The 23463-nt window shown below is 36.3% G+C and overlaps 1 protein-coding gene across 1 annotated transcript in view; it reads left to right on the forward strand.

The window, feature by feature from the left end:
• Positions 1 to 23463, forward strand: part of Pik3c2g (phosphatidylinositol-4-phosphate 3-kinase catalytic subunit type 2 gamma) — a 379694-nt gene that overhangs the window by 86542 nt on the left and 269689 nt on the right. The window contains exons 12-15 of the mRNA XM_004626203.2: positions 2814 to 2936; positions 12691 to 12724; positions 16220 to 16415; positions 22011 to 22133. Of these exons, the coding sequence (XP_004626260.1) occupies positions 2814 to 2936; positions 12691 to 12724; positions 16220 to 16415; positions 22011 to 22133 (476 nt within the window). The remainder of the gene's footprint in view (positions 1 to 2813; positions 2937 to 12690; positions 12725 to 16219; positions 16416 to 22010; positions 22134 to 23463) is intronic.

A 23463-nucleotide genomic window follows, 5' to 3' on the forward strand; every position in this document is an offset into this window, starting at 1 on the left:
TGCCCACAACAAACATGAGGATTTCAATTTCCCGATGAATCACTTTCCCGGTATATCAGACTCTGGACAGAGCAGGACTTTCTCCCAGGTTCTCGCAGTCACTTGGCTTAGTTTTCTTTTGCGATCTTTTATAGGTGACAATCCATACCTGGGGATTATTCAGGGATCTTAGCCCATTCTACTCTTTCCTTTACCTCTTCCAATGGGTTTAGGCCTAATATAACAGCATGTGTTCCAATGTGAGCAATAGATACTAATGCTTAAGCCTGAAGACCTAAATCCAGCCTGATATTTTCCTCGGGCCATAACAGCACAAGTGGTGGAGCTGCTGCCAGGCTTCAAGTTCCCTCTAAACTTCTGTCACCTAGAAAGCTAGCAGCTCTTTGCTTAGGCTAAACTGTGCGGTTATATGTATTCTTTGCCTGAAAAATTATCTCATCTAGTGTTTGTATAAATATGCAATGTGTGTGAGAGTGTATGCATGTGTCTTTTTGTATGCATGTCTGTGTATAGGTTATCTATCTATGTTTCACTTCCAGCAGTTGTCAGAGTTAAGGTCTCCTGCACTTCTCCTGTACAGCTAAAGCTCTGTGTATCAAAAACGTATGCATCACAATCCTACTAAAACTCTCCTTTGTGTCCGTATTTCTTCCATAATAATGCCTTGACATGGTCTTGGTTTCCCAAATATGAAGCAGCAGAATCACATTAAATCCCACCTTCCTATTGGTGCTCCATATCCAATTGATCACCAGGTTAATTTTATAATTGCAACACTTTGATTAAAATATCCTAAACAAGCTCAATAACTCATTGATATAATGGATATAGTATGAATCTTTTAGAATTTTGTGAATATTAAGTGAGCAAATAAATCAGATAAGAAATACTGTAAGACTGGTATAATAGATTCAGTAAATTAACAACCAGCTACTTAAAGACCCAAGCTAAATTAGCATCTACATTTTAATTAGTAATATTTCTGGATTTTCACAAATTCATATGTACCCCATACCAGATTAGAATACACAAATGAAATCAAGCATAGCAACTCATTTGTATCTTATTTATGACTTTTTAGTTATTTTATTATCTAACTGTATTTTGGCATATCTCATTTCTCTTACAAACTGAGTTATCTTACTGTGTGAATGACTAAACATTAATTGCTCAATACTAAATTTAGCCATTATTCTCTGCTGGCTACTTATTCATAGTTCATGTCATTCAATATTTATGCCAAACTTACAATTAGTTATTATCAGTCCTACCTCTTTGAAGAGAGAACTTAGGTACATAGAAGTTAAATATGCTAATGATGGTCATAGGAAGAAACAAAAGCCAGGATTTAAATACATGCAACCTGATCACAGAGCTTAAAATATTGACTGCTGTTCTGTTGTCAATGAATGAGTATATTTACAGTATATTAACAGCGGGTTTGATCTTTGTTATGATTTGAGCCTAGTTGTCCCCCAGTGCCTCATACAGTCATTGGGGAGACTTCTAGAGATTGTGATGAATTCATGATCCAATACTGGGATTACAGATGTGAGTGCTACACCCACCCTGGTATGGGAAATCTGCATACAATGTAAGGAAGGAAAAGACGCTTGCTAGCTGCCGAAGCTGCTGCTCCTCCCTTTGCCCTTTGCTGTATTCCACCTCCATGAACTACTGTCCTCTGCTGTGTGCCAGCCTCCAATAGGTGTGAGCTAAATAAACCTTTCCTTCCTTAGTTTTGGGTGTACGGTATTTTGTCCCAACAATGAGAGAAAAGTAACCAAGATGATCTTTTTTCTTTCTTTCATTTTTTTATGTATTTGACACAAGGTCTCATGTGGGACAGGGGATCAAATCTTGGTCCATGCTCTTGCCAAAGCAGGTGCTTAGTCTGCTGAGATATCTTCCTGACCCTGACAATCTTCTTTGGAAAAATCCAATCCATCAAGTCAGTGCCCAACTATGATACCAAAAACTAAGCTCCAGTATAGATGACATACATTTAAAATGTGATAAACTTGTAACTTCCTAGTTACTGAATTTATATGCCATTTGATTTATTTTATTAGTGAAGTCTACTTTCTGGTAGCCACATCACACTTCAAACATAAATGACTGTTTTCTAGAGGGATTATTTGGGGATTTTTCTTCTCTACATTATAGTGAGTAGCTGCATATTCTTAATTTGTCAAAACATAAAAATGCATCTTAAGTTATATCTTCATGATCAACTCTGTTGATAGCTTTGAAATCTATTTTGTCTTTTGTAGCATTAGTTACTCTACCCAAAATTTTGTCATAAATTTTCAGTCTTTGCATAATCACATAAGAGCTTTCCTAATGTTTTTAGAGATACGACTTTTCCAGAAAGAGAAATAGTGTTCTATTTGTGTAAAACTAATGTCTTCTTTTCATATTGATAACGTGTCATTAATAAAATGGTAAATAATAAGCAGACTTAAAATATTTTGTGTTATGAGTCTGTATCTTTTTCTTCCTCTTTATTTTCCTTTTCCTCTCTCTAATTCTCCCTTGGCCATATTTTGTTTCAATTAATGTCATGTTAGAACTGAGTTAAAAACTGAATAAAGTGAATAAATTAGTGTTGAGTTAATTCTTCCTTTGAGCATTCACTCAATGTAATTTGCTGTGTAGATCACAGGCTAACCAGGGTTTGGAGGATGTTTCACGTGCAAACAGTCAACTGCATTTTATTCCATTTCCTTCTGAGGAAAGAGAGGTAATTTGAAGATAAATTAGCATGCTATAGTTTTTAACACACAGTAATGTGTGAATCTTGTCATCTACAGCAATATGTCAATAATATTATAGAAGAAGTTAAAAATCTATGCGGTATCCTTGGATGTGTTGAAACCGAACAAATTACAGATTCGGTGAATGAACTAAAACTAGTTCTTCAGACAACAGGAGAGGTAAGTGTATTCATTTATTATACATTAATTCCTAAAACTTAAGTTCAATAATTAATTAAAGAGAGTGAAGACTTTTGGCTAGCAACTATACATCTGTGCATATGTATGTATGTACATGTTTATGTGTGGCATGCAGGCAGTAATTTCTTCATTAGTGGATAAAGACAGCTTCATAGTAAGCTGAGTATATTTAATTAAATTGAAAAGAAAATGTTTTTTATCTTTGACTGGGACTACCATGTATCTAAGTGAAACTGAATTTAGTCTGAAGTACTGGATAAACTTACACTCTCTTCACATGCAGGTGTGTGTGTGTGTGTGTGTGTGTGTGTGTGTATGTGTGTAAGCTGCTAATGGGTGTCCTGTGCAAAGATATGTGCAGTTACAATGACTTAAGTGTGTGTATACATAAACATATGGAGAGAAGAACAGATCAGGTTTTTTAATATCACTTCCTAAATTGGCAGTGCGCAGTGCTACTGGAAGACATAAATGAATTTCTCTAGTTTCCTGTATTGATATCTCAGTTTGAAAATAGTCATTATGTTTTGATGTATAAACTTCAGAAAAAAAAGAATGACTGTGATTATTGTCCATAAAATATTAGTAATTCTCAATAATGATAAATCTATCATCATTGGTTTGGCAGATGATAAAGCAGAAAGATGTAATCTCATAATAATATACTAGCTCCTTTTTAACCTCAGGGGTATTTCTTAGATTTACAGTGGGTAGTCAAAACCACAGTAGTACCAAATTCTACATATGCTGTATTTTTCCCTATACAGACATACTTCTGGGAAAGTTGAATGCATGAATTAGGCACAGTAAGAGATTAACAATAATAAAGTAGAGCAATTATTAAATATATAGTGTAATAAAATGGACAATGTCCCTACTCCAGCACTTTGAAATCATTGTTAAAGAAAATAAGCATTATTTGAACACAAGTCCTGCAAACTTGAGACAGTTGATCTGATAACAAGCTAGATAATAAGAATCCTTTTTGGCATTCTTTTTATCTTTTATTCATTTTAATGAGAAAAAAGATAAAATAGCAATGAAACAGTTTCAAAACAGATCAGTATGACAGGTACAATAATTAATACATTGTACATTATTGTCTTCATGTGATTATTCAGAGGACAAGATGTAGACATGATATCTTGTCTAAACAATATTAGTACAAACCTGTATTCTTGTTGAACCTAGAGAAAGTAGGTGTATATTTATCTTATCTTGTATATACATATTTTTTCACTACAAAAGTAATTTATTTATGTCCCTCTTTTCTGTTTTGTTTTGTCAGAGATGGGGGTTCCTAACTCATATAAAGTTAGAGAAGCTATATTTGTTTGGATAAGTCCTTAAAGGACCTTTACATACTTGAAGCCAATTTAAAGATTGTAGGTGCTTGAATTCATCAAAATGATCCAATATAGTCCAATACTCCATAATAGTGCTGGGTTATCAGCAGAACTGGCAATTGGCAGAAGTTGTTGACTTGAGCCTTTTATAGCTCAGCATATCAATATGGCATTACTTTTGCACCTCGTGGTTATACTTTCCTGCGGGATGGTTAAGACCAAGTTAAAGCAAGTTGTATATACCTAAAAGTGCAATTTTTGTATCTGACAAGGTCAGTCAAATGTCCTCAGGATTTACCTTGATACCATGTATATCGCCTTGTAAATCCATTGTCAGTGTCAGCCATCTGGATGTGTCATGGCCATTGCTTGATCAGTTTGCTCTCTGTGAAAACCTGAGAGAAATTTTTTCCTTGATTTCCTTGATCAGAAAACTTGGGACATCACTGAGTTACAGGATGATGTCCTGTCCAAACACTATTATTATAAATCTTTCTTCTCACTGAATTAAAAGAAAGTAGCAGTATATCTATCCTAAATATTTTGTACATACAGATATATGTATATACAAAATATCCTTCATTTATATCCCCCTTTTTTATTTAGTTTTGTCAGAGATGGGTATTCCATTGCCAGTTAAACATTGTAGGTGCGTGAATTTAGCAAAATAATCCAATATAGTCCAGTAGACCATAGTAGTAGTGGGTTATCCATAGGACTTGCAACATCAGAAGTTGTTGACTTGAGCCTTTTATAGCTCAGCATATTAATATGGCTTTACTTTTTATACCTTGTTTTGATACTTTTCTGCTGGATGGTTAAGACCAAGATAAAGCAAGACCTACATAACAAGATGTGTAACTTTTGTATCTGACAAGGTCAGTCAAATCCCCTGAGGATTTACTCTGGAACTCTATACAGAAGTTTGTAGTTCCTTTGTCATTTTCAGCCCTGTGGATGAGTCATGGCAATTGCTTGACCAATTTGCTCTCTGTGAAAGCCTGACAGAATGTTTTCTCTCTAGGTGACTCTCCTTAGGTGCATTATACATCATTGATCGCTTTCCTCTGTGGCCCCATAATCTCCTTGATCAGAAAATTTGGGATACCACTGAGTTACAGGATGTTACAGTACAGGTTCTCTTATGTCCAGAATCCTCACTGATCTTGGATGGTTAGGGCCAAAATGTTGGCTGTCCTTATAGCCCTTCTTTTTGTTTAATTTTTTGGTCTGCAAACTTCAGTTGTTAACCCTCCAGAAGAAAAGCTTAATGGTGTCATTACCCTATAACATAGGCAGTTGAGCTTAACCTCATATTTGTCTGAATATCAAACATCTTAGACATAACATGAAACAGATATTTTCCATCAAGTATTGATATGTTAAACTTTAAATCCCTACATAATGCAAAGAAAAAATTAAAAATAAAAAAATATTTTAAAAATAGAAATAAACAATTACATATTTTTACACAGAAATTTAGAAATCTAACCATATGCAGCGTTGTAGCAGGACAGTTGTATGACATTTTTTTCTTGTCTCGTGTTTTTATTAATTACCCCTCTTTTTTAAAACAAACACTTTCTTGAGAGACAGTAGAGCAGTAATTGATCTGACATTAGAAGCAGTACATGTTTAGAAGACCAGAATGACAGGCATTCTGAGTATGATCCTAGTATTACACAATGTTTGATAATAAGTATCTAATGGATGGGTAGCATATACTGTGTCATTACACTAGATAAAAGGGTGATTTTAATCTTGCTCAGGCAAACATGGGCAATAGATAGAATGATGGACAATTTAAAATTATGGATCATTCTTTTCTGGAATTTTCCATGTACTATTTTTGGAAGGCAGTTGACCACAGGTAACTGAAATCTCAGAAAGCAAAACAGTGGCTAGGAGGAAACCATTATAGTTAATTGTTGATAATGCATTGTAGATAAAAGTTTGATAGATAGATATCCTTTAATTTTTATTTCCTTTAAAATATTATCACAAAGTGCCATTAAGATGGTGTTATAATTGTTAAAATCAAAATCTGATACTCACAGTATCATTAATAATCATGTATGTGCACAATTATTAGATTGGAACCCAAGCAACTATAACATATACATATCCTCAGGTAAGCAAAACCACCTGAAAGAACAAATATATGGATTACTTACCTTTATTGACCATAACAGCACATACCCTGCTCCCTTCAAATATGATAGGCTTGAAATACCAAAAAAATTGATTTTAAATACATATAATCATATAATTATTGACTATGTAAATCACTGTGTTGCTTATTGTTTCAATAGTTGTAAAAATTCAGTAACTTCTTTACATTTAAAAAGTATATTTTTCTACATATTCAAGTGTACATTTTACATTTTATACATTCTCTCCTAAGACCCTGAAGATCTTCCCATTTTTAAAAATCAATTTTTCCCTCTTCTTTATAATGGGTTAGTTTATATCCATCTACCTTCACGCTTATTGGTTTATCCCTGCCATTTAATTCTTTTTGTTTGTTTCTTTTGAATGTTTATTTACTTTTATTAAGTGTCTTGGTACAGTTTAGCTACACACACACAATGATCATATTCATCATAGGGAATTTGTCCCCATATGTGATATATTCTGATCCATTTTCCCCCAACCTCCACTTATCCTTCGGCCGCCCATCTTTCCCTTGATATTTACAAAGCCATTTCCAGGTTTTCCTTTTCCCATCCATCCTTTCCCTTCTCCTAGTTCCTCCTTCATTTTGAACGATTTCTTCCCATTTTGTAATATCAGTTGTGCGTTTTGGTCCTTGTTGCCTCCCTTTCTTATTCCAAATTCAATCACTTCTTAATGCTTAGCTATGTCTTATTTTAAGCAGAACTTTTCTGCTTAAAATAAGCACACATGCAGAAACTGAATAACTTATTTATCATATGTGAGCAGTGTGTTGCTGATTCCAAGGAGCCATAGAGAGAGCACCGAATAGGTTGAATATAAATATAGATCAAAAAGTAAAAGTACAAGAAAACAATATAATGGAGATGTAAAATAATATAATCAATAAATTCTCAAATTAAATGCCTAAGATAACTCTGTGTTTATTTCCCTACAATTTTCTTAAGGGGGGAAAAAAAATGAGATAGCTCAGGGGACTAAAGCACCTGCTTAGGCAATCTCAGGGACCGCGGTTCGATCCCCAGCACCACATGCTGAGCCAGCCCCACCCCAGGGTGGGCGGAGCTGGCGACGGAGTCCAGTGTAGTGGCGCAAGCCTGTAATCCTAGCGCTGGTGAGGTTGAAAGCAGGAGGATGAGCAGGAGTCTGAGCTGCATAGTGAGACCCTGTAACAACCAACTACATTCAGAAGAAAAAAGTATTCTTTTAACTTCAAACTAATACAGATACAAATTAAATAATTACATATTCTCCAAATTTTTTCCATACATAGATATTAATGTTTACAATGTTCACAAATGACAGCAAAATAAGAAGTCTGATGTCACTAAATTTAATTTGATCTTTTCATAAGCTTTAGGTCAGTAAAATAAAAAAAAGTTACACCATAATTTTGGAAAACATACCATTCATATGTTTTGAAAATAACTATTTTGATGAATTTTAAAACTGGGGAATTATATGGTATGAAGAAAGATCCTCCAATAAGTGAGATAAACTCAAGATAACACATAGTCAGTACCTTTCAGTAAGAAATACATTTCTCCAAGAAGACCACATTTTAGAGAAAATACAGGCACCTGGAGGTGGTAATAAAGTACATTGAGCTTTTTGTACCTAGACATTCTTTAATAGTGTTTAAAGTGGTTTATTCTAATATTGCATTTTCCTCATTTATTGACCTGATGTTTGCTTCTCATGATTGAACAAAAGCTGGACATTACAGCTGATAGCAATAACAAATAGCTTAGCAGAAGGGAAGACACATGACCTGTCTCTGAATTCCTTTCACAGCGGTTCGTACTTGTCACAGGGCTGGTTGTGATCAAAGACTACGAGATGACATGGATCTCACTGGGGCTTGTGGGGATTGCTGGTGGATTATGAAGAACAGACCCGAAGCTACCACCACGACCATCACAAGGGGCAATACCATTGTTTATTCTAGTACACTGCTACCGGTGTCCTTCCTACCCTTCTTTTGTTCACAAGAACTCTGCAAGTTCTGTTTCATTTTTCTACTTTAGAGATGAGAGAAGTGAAACCTTGAGAAGTGAACTAATTTTCCAGAATGTATTCATCCAGAAACTGGCCAAACTTGAAATTAAATTATGTTTAGGTCAATGAATGAGGAAATTACAATTTTAGCATGAAGCATTTTAAATAATGTTAAAGAATGACTAGGTATAAAAAAGTATTATGTTTAATATATTCACTTTCAGAAATTCTCTAAAAGAAGAGAAATGACAATTTTCTTGGAAATATTAAACATGCAGTATATCTGAAGCCAAAAAATCCCTTTCTAGAGACGCTAGTTATTTCCTAGAAAAGCCATAAAAACTTAGAATGGTAAATAAAAAATATTTCATATTCACATTTCATAATCCTTATGTACTTGCAAAAACTAAATAATTTTAGTTCTTGAGGTATAATTTTTCTTTGCAGCTAAACCCATGACATCAAATCTTAATTAGTATTTTGATAAGATTGAAATTATTTTCATTCACAGAAATGAGGAAAAGAGGTAACAATTCTGGATTTTATTTCATATGTCGGTGGTTTAATACCTCCCACCCCAATAAACTCTATTTATTTTCAATAGGCTTTGAAAATTCACTTATTCTGTATCATCTTTGTGTGTGTGTGTGTGTGTGTGTGTGTGTGTGTGTGTGTGTGTGTGTGTATTTGGTATAGGGTCTCACTACGCAGATCGGACTCATGGTTATCCTCCTGTTTTCAGCCTCCCCAATGCTAGGATTATAGGCTTGTGCCACCACACCTGGTCTCTGGCAACCTGTCACTGGCTCTGAGTGCCCTGGGGGAGGGGCTCGCATGGCATGTTGGACTGGGGATCAAACTTTGGTCCCCGCACTTACCAAAGTAGCCACTTAGCCCACTGAGCTATCTCACTGGCCTTATTCTGCACCATCTTTCACATGCATATTTTTTGTTCATATCTTTTCCATCTTCTCTTAGTTTTGAACATACTTATATAAGAATACTGGCCCAATTAATCAGTACATGTTATAGAATTTGTGCAGTAACCAGCTGTAGCTAACAATGCCAAAATAATTAAATCCATCTACCCACGACAAACCTAAGATTAAAGAAATACTGAGAATTGCAGGTCGTCTGCCAACAAACTCTGAAATTTGAGGAGCTTCCTTTTCCGTTGGCTGCAGTTTTGGTCACTTTGTAAGAGATTATTTTTTGCCATTCAAGGAAGTAATTAGGTCTTTATTAAATGTAAGTTTTGGCAAGATGAAAAATTATATCACAAATGCAGTTACTCTCCATTCCATGTTCCCACTTAGCACTGGAAATAATTTTCTATGCTTCAAATCTTATTCTTGAAGCTCACCTAATATATTTCCATTAAACATTCACACAAAAAAAGAAACCACAAAGTGAAAAAAATCTTCTTTTACTTGGTGGTGTAGGTGGATGTCATGGTGATTTTATAATACAAGTCTGAATTTCTGAATAAATTGAAGTCTAGTTAAAGCGAGCTAAAATCTTTAATAGTCTCCCCCATATGGATGGAGTGAGGATCTTATGTGTAGTCATTAAGACTGGTGGTTGATGATGTACTTGGGTGAAATATTTTGCCTAATAGAAACACTTCTGAGAAGATTCATATGAATTATACTTTCAAGTGAAGTTACATGTAAATTTAATGATAGTTTCAAAGTGCTGGAAATTTCCCATCTCTAAATGAATAATATAGCATGCTCTTTGTTTGACACAGGAAAACAATTATTACCTAGGTTTTTTGTTTTAAAAGTCTGTTTTTTTATCATTTAGTACTTATTTATTTACTTATTCTTTTTGAGACAGGGCCTCCCTCTGCAGGTCAGGCTGCCCTTGAACTCACTCTGTAAGCCAGGGTGGCATTGAGCTTGAAGCAATCCTCTTGCCTTAGCTTTATGAGTGCTGAGATTACAGGTATATACCTCCATGCCCTGCAGAAATCTGGTTTTTAATTATTTGGATTTAAAAAAAAAAAAAAAACAAACTTTGGGCCAGGGAGATGGCTCAGTAGCTTAAGTGCTTCCCTGGCAAACACAAGGGCCTGAGTTCAATCACTGGTTCCGAAAAAAAAAAAAAACACCTTTAACAATCTTAATTAAAGAAAATAGTGACAGGAGTGGAGGCATAGACTTATAGTCTGTTATTCAGAAGCAAGAGAATCACTTGAGCCCAGAAGATTGAAACCAGCTGGGAAAAAAAAAAAAAAAAAACAGAGAGAACCTATATCAAAGCAAGAATAATATTTTTTAATTTTTAAAATTTTTATATCAAAAGAAATCTTTTCAGAAAATTGAATTTTCTTAAGGCTGAAACTTTATTTTTAGCGAATGTGTTGGTCACTTTGTATAAAGTTTCATAATAATGAAGTTGTAGCCAGCAAAGCCTAAACCACCAGAGTACTTCTGGGCTTCCAACAAAGATAAAAGTAAAAACATAAGCGCACAGATCCACACCCCACGTGCAGCAATCTCTCGCCATGGTGCAAGGGTGCAGCCGTCCATCAGCTCCAAGGTGGTGCTGCATTTTGCTTCCCAGTGAACTCGGGCAGTAGAGGAGTGGACTGACCAGGCGACCTCATTTGGGATGAGGACAGTGCCTGGGGAGGAAGGTGAGCCCAGAAAACCAGCAGACCCGGGAAAGAGAATAGATCTGGCCAGGAAGGTCAGGGACTTCAGCGTCAACCCTAAGTGACCGGGTGAGAGACAACCAGGTGACCACATGGAGAGGAAGTGGGCCAGAGAGAGAGCCCCAGGGGAGTGTAAGCTCAGGCTGGGAAGGATGCAGGTCCTCTCTAGGAAGCGACCAGAGCTCGGAAATATCACCTGAAGTCCTACCGTCCACTTGAGCAACACCCTGCAGCCTACCTTGGGCAGAGACCAGAGGGCTAATCATGTACCTAGAGCAAGAACATGCCCATTTACAGACATAAAAGGGGAAAAGCTTCTGAATAAGAGAAAAAGTAACATAAGGATAAAGGGATACATATAGAACACTGAGTAGCCACAAGCCAGAAAGAAATTCTCCACAACATGCCATAGTTAAATCCTGAACCGCAGCACTTTTAAGACTAAAATCTTAAAAGTGATTAGAGAAAAGCAGCAAGCTTTGGAGATGTAGCTCAGCAGCTCAAGAGCCTGCCTCGCAAACACAGTCCTGAGTTTGCTTCCTAGTTCCCAAAGAAAAAAGAAAAAGATAAAGATAAAAATCTTGAGAAAAGCAATGAATCACTTATAGAGATAAATCCATTAGAATTACTGAAGACATGTCCACACAAACCTTAAAGACCAAGATATCTTGAAGTGGAGTGTTTCTAACAGGAAACAATTTTCTACCTCGTCTGATTAATCTTGTGAAAGAATGTTTCAAAACTGATGGAGAAATAAAAAGCACCTACAGAAATTCACAATCTGCAAAATGCACTTCAAAAAACTCTCAAGGATATCCTGGAAAGACAAGCAACCTAACAATGATGAAAATTCTCATAAATGAATATACTATGTGGAGTAAGAAGTTACATAGGCAAAAAACAAAGGGAATCAGCAAAGAAAAAAAGATAACGACAGGAATAAGTCAATATCTATCAGAAATAATTCTCTTCATACTATTATAAAAAGTATCAATAGTACCATAGTACAGTAACACTATTATAAATAGTATCAATGCCATTGACTATTGATACCAATGTAAATAGTATAGTATTGTAAATAGTATCAATTCTCCAATCAAAGGAAAAGAAGAAAGAAAAACTTGAACTATGTAGTCAGTCCTTTCTTTATTTTTTTGGTGTTGGCCAAATCTGAGTAACTGCTAATAATAAGAAACAGACACACTATGTAGAGAGAATATTAGTTACTGCTACACAAATGAGACTGCAGCTAGGATAGTTTCTATATAAATATTTCAATAACCATGAAAAGGCTGAACCTGCTCTTACAATTTTGTTTTTATAAAAATCACAACACCCACAGTTTCCTCTGCAGTATTCAGAGGATTTTTCTTTCCCATCTGGTAATTTAGATTTTTTTCTATATTTGATAATCAACACAGATATATGATGATGTTAAGAAATGTTTGTTTTTCTCATCTGAAAGAAATTTTAGTGTTTAAATTTTGGAAATACCTCCTTGGATTATTTTGCAAATGTGTTATCTGAATATATTTTTGTATCCATATTTTTTCAGAATGTTCATCAGAGTGCAGCGACTTCAATAAAAGGTAAGACACACATGTTCGCAACTACAGAGAAAAAATTTAGTTGTATAAAATCAAATAACCCTTTCAGTGTTTCAGCAAAATACTATGGAAATGTGCCCACACACAAAATATTTTGTTCATGAAGGGGAAAAATGCTTTACTAAAACCCTTTTTACTAAGAAAGTGATTATTATGTAAGGAAATAAAAAGCCACATTCTCTAAACTTTTATCATGATGCATTTTATAAAATTAGAAAAGTCAAGAGATCTATAAAAACTAAACAAACATTAAAAGGATCCTAATAACCATCCCAACATTGTAAAATTTTACTACTAACCTGATTATACTGTGATGTAAAAATAAATCAAAAAAGTAACAAATGTTAGTCTCTGAAGTCACTAATTCCACTTTAAGCTTTGTTTGCAGGAATCAATTTATATAATAGGTAGGAGGATTACATCCTGAAGTAATTAGTGTTTACAGGGACTCTGGGCTTGTAAAAAATGCAAACTACGGGAGGAATTTGCTTCCATAGTGGGTGTGTAATGCAGAGGGACCCCAACTTCAAATCAGGCAGAACTGGTCTTAGATCTCAACTGGTTATGTCTTAATGTCATGATCCCAGTCCCAGTTCTTTAATCTCCGGCTTTCCCAACGAGCATGAAAGATGAGATAGCATTTCATGCATAGGCTGTGGTCAGCGCTGCTCTTGTCTGCCCAAGAGGCAGAGACTGGTTCCTGACACTGACCTAACACACTACATGCAGAGGGAACTATGGCAACCAAATGTGTATGGAGGGAAGGATGTCTTCTTGATTCTAGTTCTCACCACTTTGAGGAAAGAGGGTACCTGATTACATTTATGGAAGTCCTCCATCTCCCATCATGGAAGATAACAGAATGCAGAGAATATGCTAAAAGCAACCCACCTTAGTGCGTCAGTGACTATTATAGGGATTCAGGACCCTTTGGAGTACCATACAGAGCTAGGAGGATGGCAGCATCCCTGTCAGTGTTCCCAGCAAGAGTCTGCCCCTGGAGTAGACAGCTGGATGTGTGCAGATGTGGAACTTGTTTGCCTTTCTTTCTTACTTGGAATGTATTGAAGAAAATGTAAAACAAAATTTCATAACAAAATAATAGGAGAATAACAATAGTTAATACTCCATGTGCTATCTTCAAAGTAGAGAGGAAGGCATAAACTAAAAGGATTCTTATAGCAAATAACCAAATAGATAATGACACAGAATATTCTTTTTAATGGACTAAGATAAACTGGTAGCATAAATAAATTGGCATATACAATGAAATACTTTTAAATATGTAATTTGGGAAAGTATACAAACCTCATTACTTCTTATTTATTTCTCTTGTATTCTGTTCCTGTGTATCAATCTGTATATCAAATCTGTACCTAGATAGAGATAGATAGATAGATAGATAGATAGATAGATAGATAGATAGATGATAGATATAGATTATTTCTCATACATGCAAAACCATGAAATATTTGGACTTCTGTGTCTGACTTATTTTTATTACCAGGAGTGTTTTAAAGAAGTCTCCTATTCCCATCATTTTCCAAGGAGTTACAGCATGAAGTTCTCTAAAAATGTACAGGAGTATTCCTGGAGACTTCTATTCTGTGGAAATCACAACCTATTCTAATTAGTATATTTTAATTAGATAGAGCAAGACAGATTTATTTCATGGGGCAATAATTATTTTTTAGAATAAAAGCAGATGTGATAAACATCATTTCAACATATTTCTAGCCCATGCATCTTGAATACTTAATAGGTTTTGTTGTTGTTGCATGAACTATTTCTTCATCAAAAGTTCTGCAAACAAAGTATAAAGCATAAGCACATATCTGTAAGCATTCTCAAGGAAGGCAAAAATTTGATAACTAAAAGTTGTCTTTGGGAATTCCCCAAAACACATGAAGGGCCTTGAATTAAAAAAATTTTGGGGGGAGGCCGGGGAGATGGCTCAATAGAATAAGCACTTGCCTGGCAAGCGCAAGGTCTTGAGTTCAATTCCTGGTTCTGAAAAAAAAAATTGGGGGCAGGTGGGGAGAGGGTGATTGAGCCTGGGCATGGTGGCGCAAACCTGTAATCCCAGCTCTTGGGGAGGCTGTAAACAGGAGGATCATTATGCATCTGATCTATGCAGGGAGACTCCTGTATAGAGGGGGTGGGGCCGGCACAGCAGGCCCTGGGATCCAACCCCTGGCCCCTGTGTCTGCTTGCAGGTGCTTTAATCCGCTGAGCTATTTGTCTGGCCCTCACATAATATATTTTAGATGGGTTTTCAAGGGCTCTTTTGCACAAGACTAGGGATTACTGATCAAAATTTATGCTCCCTGGTTCAGAGAACCAGCATATATTTTGGGCACCAGGAAACAAGATATTTTCATGAATTTATAATATTTTCCCTCCTGTGGAAAATCCCTATTGATTGGCCCCCAGAGATATATTTTAAAATTATTTTTATGCCATTTCCTCTCTGCTTCATTAATTGCCTCTGTTGATTTCTCAGTGACTGTAATTAGAGGTCTTTCAACTTCCTCCCCCACCAGGCTGTTTCAACAAAGGGCAGAACTTCAGAAATCTAGCAAATAAGTAAAATCTGTTTATCTCATAAATCTTGCTGAAATTTATGAACAACTAAGTGAATAATAGCACGGGTTGAACCAAAATATTTAACTGTTGATAGAACTGTTGAGGAACTGGTGTGCCAAGAAGCTCCCAGCAGACCATGGCTTCAGCTGCCACCTGCAGACCTCCCCGAGATAGCTGCAGAGGACCGAGGGGAGGAAAGCTGGCTCTCAGTACCATTTTCTTGTCAAAGCAACTGGGAACCAAAAAAGCAACTTAGGTTTCAGAAACACAGCTCGAGGAAGTTGCATGCACTTGAATAAATAACAGTGCCTACTGACTTGGGTCAGCATACATTGAACCGTTCCCAGCATATTTCAAGAACATAATAGCAAATGATGTATTTGCTCTTGTAACGTCTCCTCAGCTACTAGGGGAGAACTGCTAGCCGCTATACTTAGTTATCTTTCTTCCTCATGACAAGTTACTATAAGACTGGGTTTCCCTGAAAGTAGCACTTAACTGGAAAGTAAGCCCTACCTGATCATGACCATGGTGATGGCCAGTGTCCCACAGAAGAGGATACTTCACTATTCCCTTGTCCAGTGGCTTCTCAGTAGTGGCAGGTAAGGCAAAAATAGGCTGGTAGGAGCTGACATTTTTAATCTCTAGTATTCCAAGCTTTCAACCATCAAGCATACTTTCAAATTTTCCAATGAAAATACGTAAGTATATTGGTATTTAAAATGCTTTTCGTAAGCCAGACTGCATGCAGAGGCCCAGGTGGCTTGTTGGCATTGGGTGGTAAAGGGTCATTTTCATTAAATTTTATCATAATGAATTGCAAATACATAATGGATAGCTTATGATAAATCTGGTCCTTTGCAGACTTCCTGATCTCTTTTTCTCCCTTAGGCTTTGTAGAGAAAGTGACAACTGAACTATCCTTGTCCATGTGCCGGCTACTTGACATCTATTGCAGCAGCTTCTATGCAGACTTCCAGCCCCTTGATGCACCCCGAAGCATCTCCTCCGTGCACCCTGGGCTCCATGCCCATCTTAGCTTCACAGTGTATGCAGTGCACAACATCCCAGAGACATGGGCGGACAGGTAAGGGGGACTCTCCCAGGATGATTAATTACTTTTCATGTAGTCAGACTCAATGTTAATTGTATGGTACTCATTTTCAGGAACAAGTATTTCATAAAAGTTTTGAAATTTCTTAAAACCACCATTTAATACTTCAGATTTCAAATGGATTTGTTTATATGTTTGGTACAGGGTCTCACTGCACAGCTTGGACTTGTAACAATCCTCCTGTCTCAGCCTCCCCAGTTCTGGGATACACGTGTGTGCCACCATGTCCAGTTTTGGTGGCTGATACACCATGGGGGCCTGCATGGTTTGTGGTTCTGGGGATCAAACCCAGGTCCTCATGCTTCACAGGAAGGTGCTAGGACCATGGAGCTATCTACCTGGCCCTGTAATGAATGTTTTAAATTAATTAATTTCATTAGGGCATAATGTTCGTATTCAAATTGGGTGTGGTGGCACGTGCCTGTAATTCCAGCGCTTGGGAGGCTGAAAATAGAAGAATCACTTTGAGTCCAATCTGTGTGGTGAGACCCTGTAGGCCCTGTACTAAATACACAAAAAAGGGAGACATAATGATCATATTCATTATAGAAAATTTGTACTTATACGTGATTTAACTTAAATTTTTTTCTCAATCCCATACTCTCCCTTCAGTCCCTCTTCCCTGCCTCATTTCTTTCTTCCATGCTCTGTATAAAAACTGATTGCTATGGGGCATATAACATTGAAGGAATACCAAAAACTCATGCTGTGTAGTGGCTGTCCTAAAATTTTGCTTTTCTTATTTAGATTTAATTGACTAATGTTATTTAGTGAAAGAAAAATAAAGGCAATGAGGGGAGAAAGAGAGAGAGCATACATGTACAGAGAGATGAAGAACTTTTAAAAATAAGGGGAAGGGCCAGTGAGATAGCCCAGCGGACTAAGTGCCTGCTTAGGCAAGCACAGGGAGCAGGGTTCAATCCCCGGCACCACATGCTGCTCCAGACTCACCCCCAGGCACACTGAGACAGCCACTGAGACCAGGCATGGTGACACACACCTGTAATCTCAGCACTTGAGAGACAGAAAAAAGGAGAAACGCTATGAGTTTGAGCTGTGTAGTGAGACCCTGTACAAATACATATAAATAAATAAGCAAATAAATAAACAAACAAACCAATAGGCGGGAAAATCTTCACCCCAAATCGCACAAATTATAATGGTATGTATTTCATGAGTACTCTGAATCAGTAAAATCAGTCAAGAATTTCTGCAGTTGAAAGAAAAGGGAATTACAGTTACACATGGAAATCACTGACAGGGTGAGTTGACACTGCAAGGTAACCCAAAAATTTTAATTTCTTGTAGGTTACATCTGTAAGATGATACTGATCAAAGTTGATAGGAGAATAGTAAATATATTGGTTAATGAATATACTGTGTCCATTGCATTTGACATCTCAAAAAAAACTAAAAATGTTTCAGTAAAGATAAATAATTTTAGTTTCGTGAATATTTGAGACTGCATAAATATTTATTAGTTAAAAGGAAATCTTACCTATTAAACAGTACTATACCCAGTTCTTTTCAGAATCCATGATATGGTAGTTTTATACATTTTTTTAACTTTATGATAAATTTTAAAAAGCTGATATATACTATAATGAATTGCCACTCTAATGAGTGGGTTTTTTTTTTATAGTTTTCTAGTCATAAATATGCATTCCTTAATTTTAGTTCACATGGAAAAACCTTTGTAACTAGGTAAATACAGATAAAGCTATATGCATAGAACACACACATACGTGTGTATATATATATATATATGTGTGTGTGTATAGATAAATAAGTGTATCTATATTATATATATACATAAATTATTTGTAACTATAATATGTTTGAGCATATTTAAATTGCAGTCTGTATTTGTATAAATATAATCTATCTTTCCACCTCTCCTTTTTCATATTTCTCTACATAATTCCTGTATGCCAAATAAAAATACTGAGAACATTTCAAACATTTATTAACAACAGAGGCAGATCTGTACTTATATATATAAAATTACAAATACAAAATAGGGATTTTATTTGAAAGTATCTATGATCAATGAGGGCATTGATGGGAAAAATAAAATTATACTTGTCATTTCTTAGAGGAACAAAGTACAACCGAGCATGGAGACCAAAAGAAAGGACACCACTATTCTCTTAAAGAATCCATCCACCAATCAACCTTACAAGTTCAGGAGAAAGGTCTCCATGAGATGTCAGACCTGGTGGCAGACTGTATCCTTAATGTAGGTTTCCCTAGGAACCTAACTGTAGATTGGTGTAAATAGATCAGCCCAAATTTAGCAGCACAGCAGAGCAAACACAGATGAGCTCACCTTGTGAGGGTCAGGACCCTGGAGAGCAGTTTCAATGACTACCTGGCTCGAGGCTTCTGAGGATTTGCCACCATACTATTTACTTACCGTCACCTCAAGATTCTCCGAGAAGAGTTCACTTCAAAGGTCACCAGCAAGCTTGTCAGCATTTCCCAGCTCTTCACAATGGGTAGGCTTTGGAACCTCAATTCCTGGCCACAGAAATGACTTATGAGTGTCCTCAAGAAGCAGGAGTTGGCCTTCCCAAGCCAATAGCCATCATGAGCAAGAGAACATCAAGGAGAAAGAGGGAGTACTGTATAACCTGACCTTAGAAGGGATAAACAATTGTTTCTGCCACACTGGTGTCTTGTGGGATACCATGGTACCATGGTTTGAAAATGAGGGGTGAGGATCACTGGAAACCATCCTGCAAGTGGGCTGCCACATCTGGGAAGGAACTTCTAGAGAAAACTGCAGCCAGATCTCCAGAAACATACGTACTAACAAATCAGGCACAAAAGATAATAATGCGACAAATTTTTCTCTGGATTTACCTACAATGAGTAGACCTAATGGCAGTGAATTACATTCATACTTTAAGTCACAGAACTTTAAAATAAGAAATAGTTCATGAATTTCCAACTAAATTATGACTGCTTCATGAGTCTGCCTTCAGAAAAAACCCTCCACATGCTATCAAAGAAAAATGAAGACAAATCTTACTTATGGTCACTTGATTAAACAAATCCTTTCCATGATTCATTGTAGCAATTAAGAACCCATTCATACTGAACCTGAATTTCTCATAGTATTGAAATTATTTTTTAGCTTTTTGATCACTACAGATTGAAAGATTATTGTACTCCATGATGAGATAAATTTCTCCTTTCATGTTTATATTTCACGGTGCTCATTGTCTTAAAAAATGCACATCATCTGTTTCTCCTCATATCCCATTCATAATGTTCAAATGTCAATGCACATGTGTGTGTAGTACTGTATTTTTTTAACCTTTACTAGCCAAATTATTTCCAAGTACATAAACCATGCTCTGTAAAGACTTATTAAAACTGTTGAAATAAACTCCCTTGAATAGAGGAGGGAGTCAGGCTTTGTTTGAGATTGTTACAAGGGGCTGAGAGAAGGAATACTTAGGCCATGTCAATTTATTGACAAGGACAGAAATAGGAGCTCAGATGGAACCTCTGAAGAAGTGACAAATGGAAAAGAAGACACACAAGAGTTTTAAAGAAGGTCTTCTAGCTGAGGTACATACATGGGCTTTGGGACCAATAGCCCAGAGTCTGTAAAAGTAACACCAGAGTTATTAGTGGCAGTAGAAGAGCAATTGATTAGCAATTGTAAAATATATTCTTAACATGAATGAGAGCAGAACAAAACCACATTTTATTGGGAAGTTATATTAAAAAGTCAATGAAAATTAGTTTTTAAAAATCCCTTAAATAGCTCATAAATTATAATGTCAAGTTAGGATAAATAGGATGCAAATATCATTGTTCATAAATGTGTAATAATAACAGAAATATATGCTAGGCATATATTGACATTTTTAGTTATAAGGGCTGTGAACATATGGACAAGATGGAATTCTTTCTCATCAAGAGAAGCTTTTCTTTATGATGAAGATTTCCATAAATCTTTACATAATAACTTTCTTGTTGACACCTACCATTCAAAGGGAGAGAACTTCAATTTGTCTCCAGGTTGCTGAGGGTTCAGTTCATGTCACTGGCTCCAAAGTAGAAACATCATGGCAGAAGGGCAGGTTGGAGCAAACCTGCTCATTTCATGGTTGCTGGGAAGCAGAGTTGAGGGGAAGGGTGCCAGAGGCGAAAGGACCAGGTATCAGACACAGAGTCCAACATCATGCATCCATGGTCCCTCCAAACATACACAGAACTGTGTCTTACTGAGTCCCTGGGAAGCTTCCAAGTCAGTTAACATCAAATCTTAACAGTCACAATTTGCCATCAAAAACACAAACGTACAGTCCGGGGTTATCTTTCATTCATCTCTCTCGAGTTTCATAGATAAACGTAACCTGTGACATAACCATGCAAAGGAATGTGTGGAAGGCAAGTACAATACCTCTTATATTAGACACTATGCTCACAGCAACCAAATATTGGTATTTAAACTAACATAATGGAGTTTAAGTCCAAAAGCATTGCTAAATATAAAATCATGACCCAGTAGTAAAATACATAAATCACAGTAAGAATGAAGAGGATTTTTTTTAATGATAGAAGTGAAAGAGAAAATGATGGGCTACTATCATAGTAGGTGATATCAACATTTCTGAGATTAATAAATTAATGAAACTTATCAGGATATATATGGAAGAGGATTAACAAATTTGACCAATTAACAAACTTGAGCTAATAAATATGTATCATGTATTCTACTGGAAATAATTTGAAAGGACAAGTTATTTTCAATGGAGAACATGTATTTTAAGCAACCAAAAATTGTATCATAATGTGAGCCCAAACAAATTAGAAACATCTATAAATATATATTTCATCCACTTTCTACAACATGACTATATTAAAGATCAAGAATGAGATACACATAGGTAGATACAAATTCAAACATGTATTTTTCAATAAGTTGAAAAGTCAAAGAGTCTGGGAGTTGGGCTTTTTCCCATTCATTCTGTGCTGAGTTGGGAGAAAGGCGATTGCTACTGAGATCTACCAGTTCAAACCAGTGTCTTGGCCCTCAGCACCCTCACCAGAGTCCTCTTCCTGGGAAAACCAAGTTGCAAGAGAAATGAAAACCACTGCCCTGCATACTGAAGTTAGACAGATGTTCCAGTCTTTTCTGTCACCAGGGCAAAGCCAGGAACTGGGATTTTCTCCACTATTCTGCAATGTGCCAGGGGGAAGGTGGCAAGTGAGTGACACCATGAATTTCATGCCAGCCTGGATGTGTCTGGCTTTGCACTCCACTAAAGTAGAGGCGCCTCTTCACGGCCTTCTGGATTTCCCACAAGAGGAATTAATCATGTATTGTTGAGTTGGTGTCGCCATGGACAAAGGAGGGTCTTGGTGCTTCCTATTCTGCAGTCTTGCTAATGTGCTCAATATAAGTCTTTAAAGCAACTTGTAAAGCATGCTTTACACAAGCAAACATGACTTTATCATTTGACTTTTGACGATAAAAATAATTGACCCATTTAGAAAGCTATTTCCTTCAATGTGTTAAGTTTACTGAATCAATATCATTTCTTTCAGCTATAAAGCATTTCTGTTTTCTTGTTGGCTTACATATGCTGGGAAGAAGTTGTGCCAAGTGAGAAGCTACAGAAATATTCCTGCCAAAAAGTTATTTTTTTCCTTGGTCAATTGGAATGAAACGTAAGTTTGATCGTTATTCTAGCTGGATCATTTTTCTAGTAAAAATAAGATTTTTTCTCCTTTGTATTATTTTTTGTTTTTAAAGAATACAAAAGAGTGATAGGAAAAAAACCATTAGAAACAATGCAAAATTTCAGCAAAGTAGTAAGAATGCAAAAATGGTTGCTGTATTACATGATACTATCTTTAAATTAGTTGTTCAGATTACCTTATGTAAATGTGTAAGATTCATTTAAAGAAAAAAATAAAACAAATAAGAGGAAAAAAGCATGAACTGCTCCTTTCAAAAGAAATCAACAGTTATCCAAACTATTCTGCATATACACCTAAATATATTTTTCACCTTCTTTCATTTATCCTTTTCCTCATCCCAGTTTTTTTCTCCTTTTTAAAGCAATGGTAGTGATTAAAAATGTTACTGGTTGATTTGATACATGACTGTGATGAATATGCTAGTGCTAATAGGTAAGTGGCTATTAATTCAACAGGTTAAAAAGTTCATTCAAAAGCCTAGACAACTATTCAATCTATACTATTGGATTGAGTAACAAAGAAATTGGAAAAGGAGTTATTGATAATTCACAGCCTCTAGATATCAGAGATTATCTGTATTTCATTTAGGGAGCAGAGTCCACATACAACATGGAAGAGAGAAATCACCTAGTAACATACATAGTTTCTACTTTCTCATGCAAGTCAATTACATGTTTGCTATAAGCTCTTTAGCAATAAACATCCATATATTGTATAAATTTTTGGTTTACTGGAAATGACTGCTCCCTTTTCTTCCTTCTGTGGAGATCAATTAAAACAAAGTTGTCAAGAACACTCTTAGCACTATCTCTGTACTTACCTCCACCGAGCTCCCTCTACCCAGCTCAATTCTGTCCTCACTCTGAATCTCAGGGGACTTGTGCCCCATGCATGGCACTGTCATACTTACCAGTGCTTTTTCTTGTCACTCCAATGGCTCCTCTACTGATTCTTTTCTAGACCTTTCTCCCTGGTCTCCACTACTTGTCTGATGAGGAATAACCAGTGTTATTCTAATGCAGCTGAAAGAAAATTTCCCTTACAGTCTCCTTCAACTCTGTCAGAAGACCTGGCTTTCTTGAAAGACAACTTGGCTCCAAGTTTCATGCTTTATCATTGAAAGTAGGCATCAGAGTCCTACGAGTCACGGGACTGTGTTAGGACAGCACTAGTTAACCTCCTCTGCTGTCACCACATTCGGGGGAGATGGCTGGCACATGGCCTGTGACCTACTCTTCCACATACATCATGGTCCTTCCCACCCCAAACCAATCCCTCTTTGTTCCACAACCTTTAC

Source organism: Octodon degus, unplaced genomic scaffold (assembly GCF_000260255.1).
Source record: "Octodon degus isolate 3935 unplaced genomic scaffold, OctDeg1.0 scaffold00012, whole genome shotgun sequence".
In the NCBI taxonomy this organism is placed as follows: Eukaryota; Metazoa; Chordata; class Mammalia; order Rodentia; family Octodontidae; genus Octodon; species Octodon degus.